Source organism: Ursus maritimus, unplaced genomic scaffold (assembly GCF_017311325.1).
Source record: "Ursus maritimus isolate PB19 unplaced genomic scaffold, ASM1731132v1 scaffold_12, whole genome shotgun sequence".
NCBI classification, from domain to species: Eukaryota; Metazoa; Chordata; class Mammalia; order Carnivora; family Ursidae; genus Ursus; species Ursus maritimus.
Genome location: NW_024423564.1, coordinates 68,691,737 through 68,710,504, shown reverse-complemented (window position 1 = coordinate 68,710,504; position 18,768 = coordinate 68,691,737). Strand labels below are relative to the sequence as shown.

The 18,768-nt window shown below is 47.7% G+C and overlaps 1 protein-coding gene across 1 annotated transcript in view; it reads left to right on the top strand.

Moving 5' to 3' along the window:
• ARMH1 (armadillo like helical domain containing 1) overlaps positions 1–18,768 on the top strand; it is a 32,716-nt gene that overhangs the window by 746 nt on the left and 13,202 nt on the right. The window contains exons 2-6 of the mRNA XM_040627374.1: positions 413–640; positions 5,963–6,031; positions 6,744–6,910; positions 8,193–8,389; positions 10,647–10,731. Of these exons, the coding sequence (XP_040483308.1) occupies positions 435–640; positions 5,963–6,031; positions 6,744–6,910; positions 8,193–8,389; positions 10,647–10,731 (724 nt within the window). The 5' untranslated portion in view covers positions 413–434. The remainder of the gene's footprint in view (positions 1–412; positions 641–5,962; positions 6,032–6,743; positions 6,911–8,192; positions 8,390–10,646; positions 10,732–18,768) is intronic.

Here is an 18,768-nt window from a genome sequence, read left to right as displayed (position 1 = left end):
AGCTGATTGGTATGAGAAGGGCCGGGTCTCTCAAGACCCCCAAATCTCTGGCCCTGTGTGAAGTGAGGGGCAAAAGGGACCCAGGTTTTTAGCAAGCACCTTCATCTCAGCTGGTCCTTTAGTTGGCACCAGCAGGGATCCAAGGAGCTAAAATGTTAGCTCCTAAACGCGAAGTAGACATCTACCGCCTTGATATTCTTAACGCCATTACAGCACAGTCAAATCCTCCCCGTTCAAGTAGGAGATGATCTCTTCTAGAGGCGTATTTTGGATGTCACAACATCTACATGGGTGACAGAGGCTCACCCTGCCTCCAGCCGATTGCTGGAAAAGCAAAACCCCTAGAGTAACCCATAGGACTGGCATGGTTCTGAATATTTTGGTAACCTGTCTGTTTTCCCTCCCTCTGTAGCCGACTTCAGGACTGACTGACCATGACTTCCATAAAGGAGCAGGCAGCAATTAGCCGGCTCTTGAGTTTTTTACAGGATTGGGACAATGCTGGCAAAGTCGCAAGGAGTCACATCCTCGACAATTTCATCAAGACCAACCAAGGCAAGACGTCCCCTGAACTAGAGCAGGAGTTTTCCCAGGGGGCCAGCTTGTTCCTGGCCCGCCTGACCACCTGGCTTAGACTCATGTATCCTTGCTGAACAGAAATAAATTGGGCAATCTTCGAAGGAGAAAAGGAACGAAGATTACTAGGAGAGACTTCTCTTGATTCTCCCTAAAATTGTAGATCAGGACATGTGCCGATCCAAGTAGCATCCGCAAAGTCAAGAACTCCCTCCCTTCCTGTCTTCCCAGCCTATACACGTATCCTCATTCTCACCCCTAACCTCTTCCGCTCCCACCAGATTCGATGTGGGTCTTCCTTCTGTCTGGGGTTAATGCTCTCTCTGCCCTCGGGGACTTTATTCTTTCTCTCTGATGGCCTTCCCTTTTGCCTCCTTACCAGCTTTTTCATCGGTATTTACATATGCTCAAATCTCTTCTACCTTAAAGATTAAATTAAATCCCTGTCTCAAAGCAGTATTCCACCTAGTTCCCGCCCTTTATGGTGAAGCTTTTTGAAAAGGTTATTGACTTTCCCCGTATACACTTCTTCACCTCCCTTTTCTCCTCTGCCCACTGCAGTCTAACTTCTGTCCCCTTCACTGATGCAGGTCTTGCCAAGGTTACCGCTGTTGTTCTAATTGCAAAACCCAGTGACTACATCCTTGGTCATTACACATGACCTCTCAACGGCATTTGTCAACCATTACCACTTCTCAAAAAACTCTTCCCTGAAACTAACATAATGTTATATGTCAATTAAACTTCAGTAAGAGGGAAGGAAGGAAGGAAGGAAGGAAGGAAGGAAGGAAGGAAGGAAGGAAGGAAAGGAAGAAGAAAAAAAAGCACAGATCATCACAAAAATAAAAAACCGCCCACAGTTCCCTTGGTTTTTGTGATACCAATTCTCTTGGTTTTCTCCTTTCTTTCTGTCTGTTCCTCATTTTCTTCAGCTATCCCTGAAATGTGGCTATTTCTTGGGACTCCATCCTCATCCCTCTCCCTCAGTGACCTAATCCATCGTCATGGTGTCCACACAACTCCCAGGTTAAGGGCTCTCACATTTCTCTCTGGAATCTGAGGTCTATATCTATTAATCCAACTACCATCTCCACTTGCACCCCACAGGATGACTCTCACGTTTCTGGCTTGGGAAACTGGGTGAATGGGGTGCCATTATGTGGGAAGAGAATACAAGAAGAGCAGTTGGGATAGATAAGTCTGGTTTGGGACATGTTGTGTTTGAGGTGCCCGTTCTCAGGAGTCCTAGAGACAGATTTGGGTTGAAGACAGATTTGATAGTTTGGGTTATTCCTGCTCTGTGTGCCCACAGCATTCCGTGATCATCTCAGATCCTTCCTTTTTAAGATTTTATTTTTTATTAATCTCTATACCCAATGGGGGCTCGAACTCACAACCCTGAGATCAAGAGTCACGTGCTCCACTGACTAAGCCAGCCAGGCGCCCCTCAGATCCTTTTATTATATATTTTTCTCCTTGCCTGAACCCTCTCCTCTCCTCTAAACCTATTCCTTATTTGACTAATTCTTACTCCATCATTCGGATCTCAGTCTAAACATCCCTTTCTCAGGAAACCCTTTTCTGAGCCCTAGACTAGCCTAGGTTCTCCTCTTACAGCTGCTCATGGCAGCTCCTCTGTCTAAATCACTATAACATTGTATCGTTTGTACCTGCTTAATATCGGGGCACATGGGTGGCTCAGTCGATTAAGTGTCTGACTCTTAATTTCAGCTCAGGTCATGATCTCAGGGTTCTGAGATTGAGCCCCGTGTCAGGTTCACGCACTCAGGAGGAGTCTGCTTGGGATTTTCTCTCCCTCTCCCCCTGCCCGACTCTTGGTTTAGGCTCAGGTTGTGATCTCAGGGTCATGAGATGGAGTCCCACATCCGGCTCCACGCTCAGCACGGTCTGCTTAAAGTTTTTCTCTCCCTCTCCCCCTCCCCCCACCTCTCTCTCTTTCTCTCTCTGTCAAATAAATAAATAAATCTTTAGGAGCACCTGGGTGTCTCAGTCAACCATGTCTGCTTTTGACTCAGGTCATGATCTCAGGGTGCTGGCATCAAGCCCCACATCGGGCTCCTTGCTCAGCAGGAAGTCTTCTTCTCCCTCTCCCTCTACCTGCCGCTCCCCCTGCTTGAGCTCTCTCTCTCTGTCAAATAAATAAATAAGATCTTAAAAAAAAAAAAAAAACTTTAAAAAAATAGATCTCTCTTCCCCACTGGATTATAGGATCTGTGAGGGCGGGAATCACATCTGTTCTCCTCATCTCTGCATTCTGAATGCCCAGGACCATGCCTGTTCACATAAGCAGTATGTACTACATGTTTGGTCAGTGAAGGAATGAATGAACCAGAGTCTGTGGCTGGGCAGAAGTAAAGGCTTAGGTAACCACAGCTCTCTTTTTCTTACAGTTGAGTCCTTGATAAAGTTTCTAATCAGACTCAGGCCTAGAACAGGTCAAGGGGAATACCACTGATTATGTCTCTAGGTTGACCCCACTGTCCTCAGACATTAGTGTGCATAAAAGAGGTTTAAATTGCAGATTACCAGCCTGCTCCCCACCCCCACCCAGCTGTTCTGATTTAGTAGATTGAGGGAGGCTCCCTGGCCTCTTTGTTTCTAATAAGCACCCTGCTGGGGGACTCTGATGCCTGTGGTCCAAAGATGGTACTTTGAGAAACATCAGCGCCTATAATTTGGCCTCCACCTCACAACCTATGACACTAACCTCACCACGGTTATCAGCAACCTCTTGGTCACCAAATGTAGACCACCTTTTTCCCTCCTCATCTTCCTTGGCAGCATTTCCCATGTGACCTCGGGAGGAGGTGAGTGAGTCAGGGTTGTGCAAGCACAGGTTCACATCCCATCGTCACTGAAAACTTTAATATCTTATTCATCATGGATTTTTTTGGTATTAATTTTGATTTTTTTAAAAATCGTGCTATGGAACATTATCTGATCACTGAGTTGTTTGATGCCCCCTGAAATTTCACAACTGAAGCCCATGCCTCACACACCTCCCCCTAGCCCTGGTCCTGCTTGACCCCTGCCCCCTCCTGTGCTGTCCTGTCCCCCACCTTCTCCCGTGGCCAGTTCTCAGTCTCTGTTGCAGGATCTTTCCTCCCTACCCCTTAAGTGGTCGTGTTCTCTTCTTAGTCATTGCACCTGCTACCCTCGGCATCGTATCATTCTTCCCCATCTCCCAAGTGCCAGTCAGAATGCCCAGTGTTTACGAGACACGGCGCGCTTTCTAAATGACTGACAGAACCATGCTTTCAACACAAAGTTGTATGTTCAGTGCCTACACCTGACATTATGCATAGTTTCCTAACTTTCTGTGACAACAGAGAAAAGAGACCAGCTGAAGTGAGGTAGTGTGTTAACTCAGTGACCCCACACCCCCTCCGAAGCCCTCTAGTTATGGTGGATTTGGAAGGAAAACAAATCAACATAACATCATCATGTTTTTGCAAAATCAACTACGACCTAATCTCCCATTAGCCTCAAACCCCTTTTTTAACCTTGAACTTCCAGAAGAGGCCACTAAAAACTAAGGATTTGTGTATTATAATGACAAAAGTACTATTACCATTTATTGAGTCTTTTTATGCTCTAGGCACTGAGCTGTGTGATGTACAAATATTATCTCATTGATCCTAACGCCAAGCCTAATAGGTGATTGGCATTATCCCATTTTATAGATAAGAGAGATGGGCTTTGAAAAGGTTGAGTAATTTACTAGTGACTGGCAGAGATAAGGCTTCAAATGGGTCTTGTCTGTCCCAAAGCCCATATGCCATCCATTCTCCTTCACTGCCTCCCTCCCCAGGGAGGGGGCAGACCCACAGTTCCACCTCCAACACCATCCCAGGAGATAATCTGCATACACAGCCCCACAGCCTCCATCTGTCCACAGGCAGGAAAGCCTGACAGGAAGAACTCAGACGCTGAGCTAGACCGCTAGGTTCCAATCCCAGTTCCATCAGTTCACTTTGCGACCTGGACAGGTCATTAACCTGTCTGAGACTGTGTGCTCAGGAAGTAAATGGACATCTTACCAGCAGCCACCTCAGGCTGCAGTGAGGAGTAAATGAGACAAGGCCAGCAGAGCAGCACAGTGCCTGGCACACGATAAATGCTTAGTACTAGGCAGCGCCTGCTGATACTGTGGCAAACTTCCGGAACTAATTGCCGGAAATAATGGACCAGAAATATGTGTAATGAGTGACTGTGAAAGCAAGACTAGCCCGAGACAGGAAAAAGAGGTGATGAAAGTTGGTGAGCCCAGCTGGCAACTGAGGAAAAGAGGGAGAAGGCAGGGAGGCGGGAACGGGGACTGGGGCTCGCAGGGAGCCGGGTGGAGGACAACGTAGGTAAAATACCGAGACTACCCTGTGAGCGGATAACCTGGCCTCCAGCTGTAGCGGCAACAGGCAGGGGAGCCTGGCTCCAGAGCAAACACTATTTTTGCAGTAAAGAGCCTTTCCTAATGAGCCAATCTGTCTCCACTTCTATTGGCACCCTGGGAACCAGGGTGCAGCAGAGATAATTTGCCTCACGCGCCCTCCCCCCCAACAAAGCACCATTACCTCCAACCCATTACATTAGCCTTTATCAGTCTTGGAAGCTCTCAGTCATCCTCCATGAGCTGCAATAATTTCAGCTAATTTCTTAAGTGTTCTAAGAGCCTGTGATGTGTTATGAGCCTAGTAATTGTTGACTGGTTCCTTTTCTGTTGTGGGTTGATTTCATACCTTGTATCTGAGCTGATGCGTGCTCTGGATGCTTTATTACAATGAAGCTTTGTGCAAGGCTCACATTAAAAAATAACACTAAATACTGAGGTTGTTTTAAATCAGAGTTTAATTTTTCCACCATCTCCCGTTGTTCTTATTAGGGAGGCACGCAATTCTTCATAAAGATAGTGACCTCCAGTGTAAAGCTTTGAGCAAGTACAAAATTGAGAATTAATGATGAAGCCGATTATTTTTAGAGAAGTCTAAAAATGAGGCATAAAGTAATGAACTGTGCTGAGACCCGAGGGTGCAATGGTCATGGCGTAGAGAGGCTTGGAAAATTGACTATGCTTTCTCCATGCACCTTTTATTCATCAGAGCTCCTTGCTCTCTAGGGGGGCCTGTCAGACCATGGAAACGCTTCCTGGGGAACTGGGAACATGCCTGCTAGCACTGCCCACCCTACGCCCCCCCCCCCCACTGCGTGTTTATCGCCTCTTCCCCTTCAACCCAGTGGCCCCTCTCAGATAAAGGGCACAATTCAACTGTTGGTCATCCTGGGCCATAGATGGTACCAGGAATCGACACAGGATCTGGTTTCTGTGTGGAAAACTACCCCGAAATTCACTCTTTAACTTGTCATACAGCTACATGACTGGCTCCTGTTTAGATAAGCTTCTAAAGTCTATTGGTATCTTCTTGTCAGCTGTGAGCAGGTAAGTTCTATTTCTAGAGAGACTCTGGGGTGTCAGTTGCATATGGGGCTCCTGGTGTTCTTGGCATTCACACCACATCGGACCACCACATTCTACCACGTGGGTAGAAATCCGTATTTTAAACCTGGCTAGATGCAGGGGCTCAAAAAATGTCATCAGCACTTGGTCTCTCCCTCTTCCTTTTTCTCCGTTTCTCAGCTCTGTTCCCCTCTGTATTCATAGGCCTCCATGTGCTATGGCCCTCAGAAGCTCCAGACATACGTCCTGCTTATTCAGCCACCCCCGAAAGAGAGCATATCTTTGCCAGGGGTTCCCAAGAAAGTCCCAGGGGTTGAGCCTCATTGGACCAACTGAGGTCACATGACTGGTCCCAACCAATTACTGCAGTTGGAATGATGCATGCCCTGTAACCCGCTCACCCTGCCCAAACCACATGGCCCATGAATGGCAGAGGGGTGATTCCCCAAGGGATAGTTGAGGTGCTATTTCAAGAAGAAGAGGAACAGATTCTGGAAAACCAAACACAAGAAACGCCCAATGTATTTAACTTTTGCGTTTGCTGCTAGAAGGAAGAACTTCCAAATTATTGTGTCACTTTGCCGATGATAGGAGGGCAAAGTACGTAAAGAAAGGACCTTGAGGTCCCTTAGAAAGGTGAGTGCCAAGGAACATGACAAGTGTCTTATTTCTACTCTTGTATTCTCCTGGACAGTAACCGGTACCTTATAGAATTTCTTGAAGTTGGAGGCGTCCTAACACTCTTGGAAATACTTGGGCTGGAGAAGATCAAGGAGGAGGACAAGAAGGAATCCATCAGGCTACTTCAGGTTATTGCAAACTCTGGCAGGAAGTACAAGGAGCTCATCTGTGAAAGCTATGGTGGGTACTGTATTATGACGGGGGTGGCAATTCCATGTCTCCCCAGGGGCCTGGGTGAAATGGTAGCGGTGCCCAGCACCGCTCTAGGAAAATGTTGCACAGAAGCACTTTGTACAGTGGAGGCAATTAGCTCCTGTCCGTAACACCACCACGAGAGTCAGATTTATGATTTTCTTGATTGATCATTTGCTCCAATCTTTCCATGGTGGTTTTGGAAATACTTCTCCATTTTAAATATATCCTCTTTCATGCATCCATTCAACAAAGATTTATTAAGCCATTGCCTAAAATCCTTTGTGAAATTAAGTGAGTTATGAATAACTCTAGAAATAAAATGGAAATAAAATCATTGTCATTCTTTGAATATGTGCTAGGTATATATATGTATATGTACATACATACATATATATGAGTATATATATGTGTGTGTGTAGGGCTGGGATACAAAGATGAATAAAATGCAGTCCTTGTCCTCAAAGAGCTTACAGTGTGGTGCGAAGGGTAAATAACCCTGTAATTTCCGTATGTTCCATCAACTGCTCTGATCAAGGTGGGTGGGGAAGATACCATCCCCCACGCATCCCTTTTTCAAAGCACTTCCCTCGCTACACTTTTCATCATGGTTCTCCTCTATGTCTCCCCGTGGCCTCGCTGAGCCTCAGTGTATATATCCATAAAATGGGACTAACACCCCCCTCTCAGTATAGTCTCTGGGATTAAATGAGGCAGCATTCGTCAGAATGTTCAGTAAAGTGCTGAACGCTGCACACGTGTTAATGATCGTATAGCAATCCCAAGCGCGTGTTTAATTGTGCATTTTGCAGAGTCATTTTATTTTTTTTTTAAAGATTTTATTTATTTATTTGACAGAGAGAGACAGCCAGCGAGAGAGGGAACACAAGCAGGGGGAGTGGGAGAGGAAGAAGCAGGCTCACAGCAGAGGAGCCTGATGTGGGGCTCGATCCCATAACGCCAGGATCACGCCCTGAGCCGAAGGCAGACGCTTAACCCCTGTGCCACCCAGGCGCCCCTGCAGAGTCATTTTAAACTTTAGAACAGATTCTGACAAGCTGACGTGTCTGTGTTGTAACCAGATCCTCCGGCCACAGAGCCATAAAGCAAACAAGACAGTGAGGCAACGTGAGGTCTGAGCCTGGATTCTGTTTCACTTGAACGGGCCTGGTGCACATCTCAGTCGTCCCCCGCCCGTATTATGTCATCTTGAGTGAGGATCGTTTTCATAATCCCCTTCTAACTGAGCATTTTTCTCTTCTTTGCTCAGGTGTACGATCCGTAGCAGAATTTTTGGCAAAGTCTAAATCCGAAGAGACCCAGGAAGAAGTGCAGGCTCTGTTGGATTCTTTGCTCCACGGAAATCCCAAGTACCAGAATCAAGTATACAAAGGTCTAATAGCTTTACTGCCCTGTGCGTCCCCGAAAGCTCAGCAGCTGTCCTTGCAGACTCTCAGGACTGCGCAGGTGAGCCCGGGCTGCGTGCTCCTGTGGTTCTGATTCAACACGCTAACCTTCAAATTACCTCCCATGGTTGCACTGCAAGCAGGCATGAGAAACAGAGCTCAGCTGCCCACCGCGTGTCTGCTATTCAATCAGCGTTACTTCCAGAAGGCCAAGGCGGGGCAAAGAGTTCATGTCTCCCCGCAGAGTGATTTGTCCTGTTTACTCAAGGATCAGAAAGATGTTGGCAGACTTAAAAGTGGTTGAGACAAGCAACAAGGGTGATGAAGGGCTGTAGAAAAGCTTACAGGAGTCAGTTTGGTAGGGAAGGGATCACGGTGCATTTGTAGACAGTACAGGAGGGCTTGGGAAAGCTCCTTCTCTCTTCCTGGCTTCTGCCTTCCCCTCAGTGCCCTGGAATGTGAGTGGAATCGATCTGGGACATGGCAGCCACATGAAGACACCGTGCTAGTAAGGAGGGAAGAGAGGGTCCAAGAGTGGTCTGCAGATAAATTAGCAAAAGCTCTCAAAACAGCTCCACGCTGGGCGGAGGCTGGGAGACAGGAGGTCAAAGGGATGGTGAGGCCTGCCCCATGGCTGTGAGAACAGAGGCAACTGGGTCAGACAGACATTTCTGAGGCGGAGCGCGTGGGACATGGGCAGTAAAGGAAAAGCAGTCAAAAAGCAAGCTTTGGACTTAGCAGCAGGCTGAGTCGTGTGCCACCAGGAGAGAGCAGGAAAAAACCGATTGGATTTGGCAGGAGTTAGGTTTTGACTTGATGAGCCTTGGTGTGTTCCCCAAGTGCCATCTAAGGAGCAGGCCCAGCCGGCTGCAGAAGGTATAAATAGGTCATTTGTGTTAAAAAAACAAAAAACAAAAAAACAAAAACAAAAAACCCGCAAATACTGGGCCTCCCTCCCATAGATTCTGAGAGCTTTCAGGTGGCCTTTGGTAATGCTTTTTCTTTTTAAGCTCCCCAAGTGATTCCGATTCCTAGCGCAGTTGAGGAATTATCGTTGAGGATATCTAGTAGAAACGCCCACCGCACAGTAGAAAATAAAAGTCTGAAGCCTCGGAAGGAGACCCGAGATGAGGATGGCAGTTGGGTTTCCTGAGCAGAGAAGTGATCACTGAAAACAGCAGAAGTGAGTGAGGTCAGTCAGGCAAAATGAACCAAGAGGAGAATCGCCAGCATTTAAGAGACAGGCTGAGCAAGAAGGTCCTCCAAACAGCTGGATTATCATTATTATTTCCAGTTTCCATTAAGTGCCTCCTACCTGCGAGGCACTGTGCCACGGGCTTACTTCCACGATGTCTTTTAGTCTTCGCAATAGCGGGTGGAGGCAGACATTTTAAAGATGAGGTAACTGAGCCTTGAGGGGTATTCGGGGACTTCCTCAAGGCCACACGCTAAGGAAGAGGTATGTATTGAGCAGGCATTTAAATCTCTCCCTAACCCCAAAGTCCTTCGTCTTTCCATATGCCACTCTGCCTCTTTGAAAAAGAGCAATGGAAGCAAAACAGGAGAAAAAAGAAAAACAAAAACAAAAAACCAGGGCTGTGAAAGTGTGACCAGCTGGGTCAAATACCACGGAGAGGCTAAGTATAGGTGGAACAGAAAGATGGGCCCCGCGTGAAAAGTTTGGGTGAATGTTGGTCCCGTGGCAGGAGAAGTTAAATTGCAGCAGCAAAATGCACGGAGGTGGAAGTGGTTTCCCCTGGGCCCCTGGGAGGCTTAGGTGTAGAGGGAGCAAAAGAGCAATAGCAAGAGAAGATCCAGCGAAGGACAGTTGTGAGCAAAGTGGGCGGGCCTGAGGACGTTGCACGCTGAGGGGCAGGAACCGGTGCACGCGTGAAGACCGAAGAGGCAGAAAAGACGGGTTCCCCACTCAGGCGAGGTCCCTGAGGGAGAGAAGATTTAGGATCCTGGATGGGTTCAAGTCTCCCCAGTCGGTGCCCACCCTCCCCCCAGCAGGCTAGCCGGCTTGTGCCCGCACCTCTAGCTGGTGGCCGGCTCACCCCAACCGAATGCCTCCTGAGCTAGAGGGGTCCGTGGCAAGCTCAGCAGACTGTCCGTCGGGTCCTTGGCTGCCATCTCTGGCCCTCCTCTGGGGAAGAAATGTACTTGCACATGCAGCGGCCAAGGCCCGGTGACTCCCCTCTACCCTCCCTCCCCCCATTCGGCCAGGCTGCCTAGCTGTTGGCAAGCCTGCTTTTCATTTCTTCCAGGCGTACTAGATCTTAGGAGTAACCCCCTCGTCCTGTTGTCTGTCCTGTCAGGCGATCGTTGGAACCACCCACCCCAGCATCGTGGAGTGTGTGCTGAAGGTGCTTCGCACCATGCACCTGGAAGTCCAGTATGAAGGTAGGGGGCAGCCGGGGTGTTCCTGCTCACGCTTTACAGACGCTGACCGCGAGAACTAGACCGCTAGCTCTCAGCAGTCTTCTCCCAGTCACAGAGGACCCTGGTGGGTATCCTGGAGAGCCTTGGCAGATGGTAGATGCTGGTTCGGTCTGATTGGCAAGTTATTCAGAAAATGCCAGTCACTTTCTGGGCTTCGAAGCAGCACATGGTACTTGAACATGGGCTATGATCCGCCTGGGTCCAGAGCTGGCTGGTTCCCAGTCTTTTTTTTTTTTTTTTTTAAGATTTTATTTATTTTTATTTTTGAGGGAGAGAGAGCATGCACACGAGCAGGGGAGAGGGGCAGAGGGAGAAGCAGACTCTCCTCAGAGCTGGGAGCCTGACTCGGGGCTCCATCCCCGGACTCCGGGATCATGACCTGAGCCAAAGGCAGACGCTTAACCGATTGAGCGAGCCAGGCACCCTCTGGTTCCCAGTCTTATGTGGTACTTCCCCACTAGCCAGAAATCACTCAGAGGACTCTCCTTCTAAGAAACTAAGCTGGAGGGACATCTGGGTGGCTCAGTGGATTGAGTGTCTGCCTTTGACTCCTGGGATGGAGCCCTGCATTGGGCTCCTTGCTCAGCAGGGGAGCCTGCTTCTCCCTCTCCCTCTGCTGTTCCCTCTGCTTGTGCTCGCTCTCTCTGACAAATAAATAAATAAAATCTTCCAAAAAAAAGAAACTAACCAGACAGCGGTAGTGTTAATAAGTTTGCATGTATCCAGTCGTCCTATGTAGCAGCTACTTTCCGGGCATCATTTCATTCATTCTCAAAAGAACCACAAGAGTACAGAGCCTGGCATGTGTTAGGTATTCCAATGCTCAAGTGAATGAACAGTGGAGTAAGTATTTTTATGTTTTTCAAGCTCAAGCATCGAAGCACAGAAGTATGCTTCCTAAGGTTATGCGGCTAAACAGACTCAAACCAGATCTGACTCCAAAGCATGTGCTTTTATTTTTTTAAGTGATCCTCTTTTAATTTTAATTAATTAATTTTTTTTTTAATTTTGTGTGTGGGCAGCGAAGCAAAGTTTATTGAGGGACAGTACAAAGCTCCCAAAGTGGGAGGGGACCTGAGAGGGTTGCCTTAAAATGATCCTTTAAAAAAAAAAGATTTTTTTCTTCATTTGAGAGAGAGGAAGTGCGTGCATGCACACGGTGGGGGTGAGGGGCAGAGGGAGAAGGAAAAAGTGGACAACGCTGAGCATGGAGCCCAACACGGGGCTCAATCTCATGACCCTGAGATCATGGCCCTGAGATCAGGATCTGAGCTAAAACCAACCAGATGCTGAACCAACTGCGCTACCCAGGCGCCCCCACAAAGCCTACGCTTTTAACATGAGCCCATGGCAGGTGTTTATAGGATGTTGTTTTCTTCCCTGTTCCTATAATGTTTCAGAGAAGGAAGATTCTGTTTTCAACAAGAGGGAGCAAAGAAGGGTTTGCTGAGAAGGTGGTGTTTGAGCTGAGCCTTGGAGAACGGGAAGGATTTGGGAAAGTGGAAAGGAGCAGAGGAGGGCATTCTGGAAAGGGGAATGGTATGAATGAAGGCCCAGACATTTGGAAGTACAGACGTATCTGAGGAATGACAGGTAGATCATTTAGTGGAAGTTTGGTAGAGGTCTCAGCCCAGGAAGGCGTGGGAAGGTAGGCTAGGACCAGACCGAGGAGCACCTTGAATGCCAGATGGGATAGTGGGCACTCTGTCCAGGAGGCAGCACCGTGAACAAGCGAGTGGCAGAGGGAAGGTTACCTGGGTGGTGGTATCCACAGTAGGTCAGAATCACAGGGGGACTCAAGGCTAGAGGCCAGTTGGGAGGCCTTTCGGGTTGTTCAGATAACAAAGTAAGAATGACCCCATCTAGCCAAATATAGAGGCCCAGGGAAGAGGGAATGGACAGGACTGGGAAGTGCCTGGGTGTGGAGAATCACGTGGCATATGGACAGGGGAATGGGCAGGGCTGAGGGGGCCGGGACACAGAGGTCCCTTAAGCAGGAAAGGTGTGGATGTCAGTGAATATCAGGACTCCTGTGTCCAAGATGGCAGGCAGGGGGAGCCCCAGATCCAGGAAGTCTGGGAGGGGCAGGAGGAGCAGCCAGGTACCAGGGTTCAGGTATGCATGTGAGATCCTGGGGAAAACCAGCAAAGGTCCAGAGGGTGACTTCAAATATTGATTGGTTTTCAGAGGCAGTGTTGAAATTGAATGTCGGTCCGTTTTTCCTGCAGCAGCATTGCCATTTTTCTATTTGTTTGAGCCCTGCAGGTGTGCTTGGGAAGATGGACTTTGTATGGTGAGGAGTAATGCTGTGTTAAAATCAATTCCCAGCTGGAGGAGAGTCTCCTAGCTGGGGAGGAGTTGCCAGTGAGGGGTAGGGTAGTGGAGGGAACTGAGCAAAGGTCAGACCCAGCAGCAGAGAGCTGTCACTGCATCGGACCTGGCAGTGGACTCATGTTAGGAAATATAACGAAGCCCCTCGAGAAGATTACTGAGTGGCACTGGGCCTCCTCCCCGCCACCACCTCCATGGGCTCACAGGACCACTCCTACTCACCATCACTTCTTAGCTTATGCCTTTGTTCTCCAAGGCCTTCCCTCCCCTGCCTTCCAGCCCTGCCCAGATGTCAGCCCTCCTTCCTTTGTAACACCCTGCACCCTCCTCCCCTGCGGTACCCCCAGCCCTGGAGCAGTCATCCCTAGAATGCATCCATCGCACGGTTTCCAGAACTTCTTTTTTTTCTTTTTTAAGATTTTATTTACTTATTTGAAAGAGAGAGTGCGAGCAGGGGGAGAAGTAGAGGGGCTGGGTGAGAGAGGGGAAAGAATCTGAAGCAGACTCTGTGCTGAGTGCAGAGCCTGGGGCGGGGGAACCGACTGCGCCACCCAGGCACCCCAATTTCAGTGCACCTCTTACCACCTCTGTCCTTATAGCCTCAGAGCAGTCTCTGGCATAGGGTAGGTCCTTGTTGCGTGTTTGTTGAGGGAGAGAGGGAGGGAGTTCTGCACATACACCCTGAACCCTGGCAGAGGCAGAGAAGCATGAAGCTTTCTCACTTTCTTTTTGGTCTGATGCCTGCTCCTGTGATAACAGTGAAACTGTGATCCTCAAGATAATTCCAAATAGGCCAGGCTTGTAACAGATGCTCAAGAAATGTTTGTTGAATGAATGAATTATTCTTTCTCACCGGGGACTTCAAAAGGGTCTTGGTGTAACTGGGAACATAGAGCGTGTATGTGTGGTTGTCCACTAGGGGGAGCTATTCCCCACGGTCGGCAGAGTGGAAGTTCCGGGAGAGAACACCGTGTCCAGCTCGCACTGAAACTCCTCCAAAGGCGGGGGAGGGAAGGTCTGACAGGTCTTAGATGTGATCCAGCAGTGCCGAACAGAGAGGATCAGAGAGGAATTTCTCTGAGTTGGGGGACACCAAATTGCAAGACCAAGGTAAAGTCCCCCCAGGGTGATGGCAACAGTCATGGTAGAGAAGCCAGGGGTGGGTGGTGGAGCTGAATGGACTAACCTTAAAAGGGCAGAGTTGGTTTGTTTTTAAAAAACAAACACTGATTGAACATCTGCGGTGTGCCAAGTACTATGCCAAGTACTGGGGTGTCTTGTTCAGAAGGAGGAGGGGAAGGGTGCACCCCACCTGCCACGCTGGGAGGGGTAGTTGATCGTTCCCCCGAGAAGGCTATGGGGAAAATGGGATTCTCAGGGAGAGTCCAGTGAAAACGGGGTGGAGAGGCTTAGGAGGCAAAGTGACTCTTTCCCTTGCAGTGGGCTCAGTGGTGTAGGAGCCAGGTGACGGCTTCACCTCTTTTTCATTGAGAGCTCCACCTCCCCACCTCCGAATCTGCCAGCCTGCCTGGCCTATGACCCACGTTCTCTGCCCTCTTCCTCTTTCCCATTTCAGCTGAGTGTCCCTGCTCCTGCTGCAGGCCAGCCCCTCCGCTTCTGCTTATTCTCTGAAGCACGTTCATAAAGCCTTCTCATAAACAGAGCTGCTATCTCTCTAGAGGGTCATCTCCACTGACACGCAAATAAGTTCGGTATCTCCCATCTTAGAAAAAAAAAAAAGAGCCCCTCCTTGGGGGTTTTACTCTATGGATTAAAAGAGGTTTAAAAGATATGTGCCCCAAATTTTTAAGAATGCATACCCCTCCTTGACCCCAGGTTCCCCTCCGGCTCCTCATTTTTCTATTTTCTTCCTACTTGATCTCTCAGCTGCTTTTGACCCAATTGGCCCAAAGCAACTGGCTTTCTTCTCTGGGCTTCTGTGATACGAGTTCCAGTTTTCCTCCCTCGAGCTGGGTCTGCCCTATTTGTTATGCTTGCTTTGCTGCTTTCTCCTATTTCTCTACCTGACTCTTGGGTCAGCCTACTTCTCATCTCTTTACCCACCAGATTGCGTCTCTGGAGTGATCTTTCCCCCGAAATCTCCCCAGACACCTGAAATTTATAGCCAAAACAGAACACTTGATTTTCTTCCCAAATCCTACCCTGTCTCCTATTTTCAGTAAAAGGTGCCACCACCAACCCAACTGCTCAAGTGGAAAGTTCAGGGCTAGTACCAAACGATCTGCGTTCTCTCGCCTCCCACCCGTCCCACCCTTACCGAGTCCTCCTGGCTCTGTCCCTACTTACACTTTCTGTCTCCACCGTGATCCCCCACGACTAAGCCACCATCCTGTCTGCTAACTCCCGCTTCCATCCCGGCCTCCTGTAATCCACTCTCCCACTGCAGCCAGAACGATCATTTCAAAAATAGCTTCCCCTCGCACCTACACTAAACTCTGCACATGTGCCATGGCCAGCAAAGCTTCTGGAAGGCTCTTCCCCCAGACCTTGGACTGATGGACAACTTCTCTAACTTCAGCTCAGACATCACCTCAGAGAGAGGCGTCTGACCACTCCCTCTAAAGTGTCCCCCCTCCCTTCCACTGCCCCCTCAGGCTGTCTCCAACGCGCCACATCGCTGCACTTACCTCTTTCAGAAGTTACCTCGTTCATTCGTTTACTTGTCTAGTGTCTGTGCTCTGCCAGAAAGTCAGCTCTGTGAAAGCTGAGAGTTCATCATCTCCGTCTACCATTGTACCCCTGGTGCCTACGTAGTACTGGCAGAAGTAGCCTCTTAGATTTCTGTTGAATGAATGAATGGAGACGAGTGAATCTTGTGTATCCTAGTTTATGCTGACAGCCATCATATTGGAAATAGAATTTGAAATACCTAGTTTTTTCAGCCCAGATGGCTAAGGGGAGGCTGTATTTAATGACCTTTTATTTCCTGAGAGTTCTTAGGGCCAAGGAAGAGGGCTTGGAGAGGGAGAAAAAAGGAAGGTTTCCTGGAGGAAGGTAAGCAATGGGAAGGCCGCGTGCACAGGGAGCGGATGCTCTGGTCCCTATCGCTTCTAACAAACCACTCCAAATTTAGTGTCGTAAAACGATCGCTATTTTACTCCCACGTAGTATGTAGGTCAAGTATTACAACAGGACACAGCAGAGATGGATTATCTCGGCTCCGTATTATCTGGGGCCCACCGAGTAGACAGCTGGGGGCCACAGCTGGAACGAGAGGCTAGTACTGATTTTTCCTTTCCCGTCAGGCTGCAGTATGGCTCCACAGGGCACCTTTTCTCTTCCAAAAGAGTAGAAGAGAAACCTGTGTGCCAAGGAATGGCTTTCCGGTCCTCAGTGCAGGGGACTCTGGTTGTCCATTCTTTGCCTGTTCTTCACTTTGAAGTAGAAATAACCAGGGAAAGGGTACTGATGTCCACTAATTACTGAGGGGTTTTTTTCCCCTAAAATTAAGATTTTAGAATTTCTTTTAATGATGATCCTATTTAACATTCAAGAGCCAAAATTGAAATTAAGGGAGGCCTTCTTCAGAGTGGTCCTGCCTGGAATTTATCTCCATTTATGATTTCTGTGAAGTGAAAAATGGCAGTTTCCTCCCAGGGAGGATTGCTATTCCAGGAATTGGTGGCAGGCGGGGACTTATTCATGACGAGCAACGTAAAGCCACAGAAGTACTCACTCACTGGCCTCCCTTCCTAGAGGAGAGAAATGTCAAAGTCATAGAAAGTTTTGCAGAAGAAGCAATTAATGAGTTCTGTTGGGAATTTGAAATATGTGTGTGTGTAAATATATCGGTATCTTTTACAAATCAATTACCTTAGGATCATGAAACTTACTGTGTATGACTTAATTAGAAGCAGACCAAGCATTACAAATTAATTTGCCAAATATATGCCTGTCAAAAATCAATTAGCCAAATGACCAGTTTGCTGAGTGCCCAATTCACCAAATTACCAATTTACTGACAACATGTGTCCTTGAAATATTTGTAAAGTTCAGAGCATTAGTTGTATTCCTAGGACCTAAGAGAGCTGGAAGAAGCCAGAACGCCGGGATCACGCCCTGAGCCGAAGGCAGACGCTTAACCGCTGTGCCACCCAGGCGCCCCTGTGTAGTGAAGTTTAAAGTGGGTTTATCAGCCACAAAGTACGACAGCAGTGTTAATGGCTGAGCAAACTGTACCGCACTAACATAATGGAATCCTCTAGAAACATTAGTTCAGGGAAACGGTGGCCCTAAGTGACAGGATGGACATGGACATGTCTTTGAATGTGTGACATCTCTTCCCCTGCCCCTCAAAGACCTGGAGAGAGACCGGCAGTGGACAAGAATGTCATTGTTAATTTTTCTTAAAGTTCTTGGTTTTGTGAAGTTACATAGATTCCTAATACTAAAGAGTGTGATTTATTTAGAAATTACTCACAGATTTGGGGCATCTGGGTGGCTCAGTCAGTTGAGTCGTCTGACTCTTGATTTCTGCTCAGGTTGTGATTTCAGGGTCATGAAATGGAGCCCCACATCAGGCTCCCCACTCAGTGGGGAGTCTGCTTGGGATTCTCTCTCTCTCTCTCTCCGTCTACCCTTCCCCCCACTTGTGTGCTCTTTCTCTCTCTTTCTCTAAAATAAATAGATAAATAATTGTTTTTTTAAAAGATAGAAATTAATCAGACTTGGTTTAGTTCTTTTTTCTTCATAAAGGCATTTTTAAAATTGAGGTGAGATTCACATAACATAAAATTAACCAATTTAAAATGAACGATTCAGTGGTGTTTAGTATAGCCACAGTGTTGCGTGACCACAACCTCTATCCAGCTCTGAAACATTTTCATCACCTCGTGTACCGTGAAGTATTTGCTCCTGTCCCTTCCCCTCAGACCCTGCAAACAACCCATCTGTATTCTGTCTCCATGGATTTACCTATCCTGGATATTTCATAGAAATGGAATCGTGCAATATGGTACCTTTTCCATCCGGCTCCTTTCACTCAGCATCCTGTTTTCAAGCTTCATCTATGTGGAAGCATGTATCAGTACTTGATTCTTTCTTATGGCTGAAAAACATTCCACTGTGTGTATATCCCACCATCTGTCTACCCAGTCATGCACTGATGGACATCTGGGCTGTCCCCCCTTGGCTATTGTGAATAGTGCTGCTATGAACATGCATGTATATGTGTTTGTTTGAGTGCCTGTTTTCAATTCTCTGAGGTATATACCTGGCACTGGAATTGCTAGGTCCTAGAGTAATTCTGTTCAGCCTTTTGAGGAACTGTCCGTCCCTTTTCCACAGCAGCTGCACCAGTTTCCATTCCCATCGGCAACGTATGAGGGTTCTAATTTCTCCACATCCTTGCCAACACTTGTCATTGTCCTTTTTTTTTTTTTTTTAATAGCCATCCTAGCGCATGCGGAGTGGTGGTACCTCATTGTGGTTTTGGTTTGCATTTTCTTAATGACTAAAGATGTTGAACATCTTTTCAAGTGCCTGTTGGCCATTTATATTTCTTCCTTGGAGAAATACCTTCTCAAGTCCTATGCCCATTTTTAAAAACTGGGTTGTTTGTCTTTTCGCTGTTGACTTTTAGGAGTTCTTTGTATATTCTGGATACTAGAATGGTTTCTCCCATTCTGTAGGTTGTCTTTTCACTAT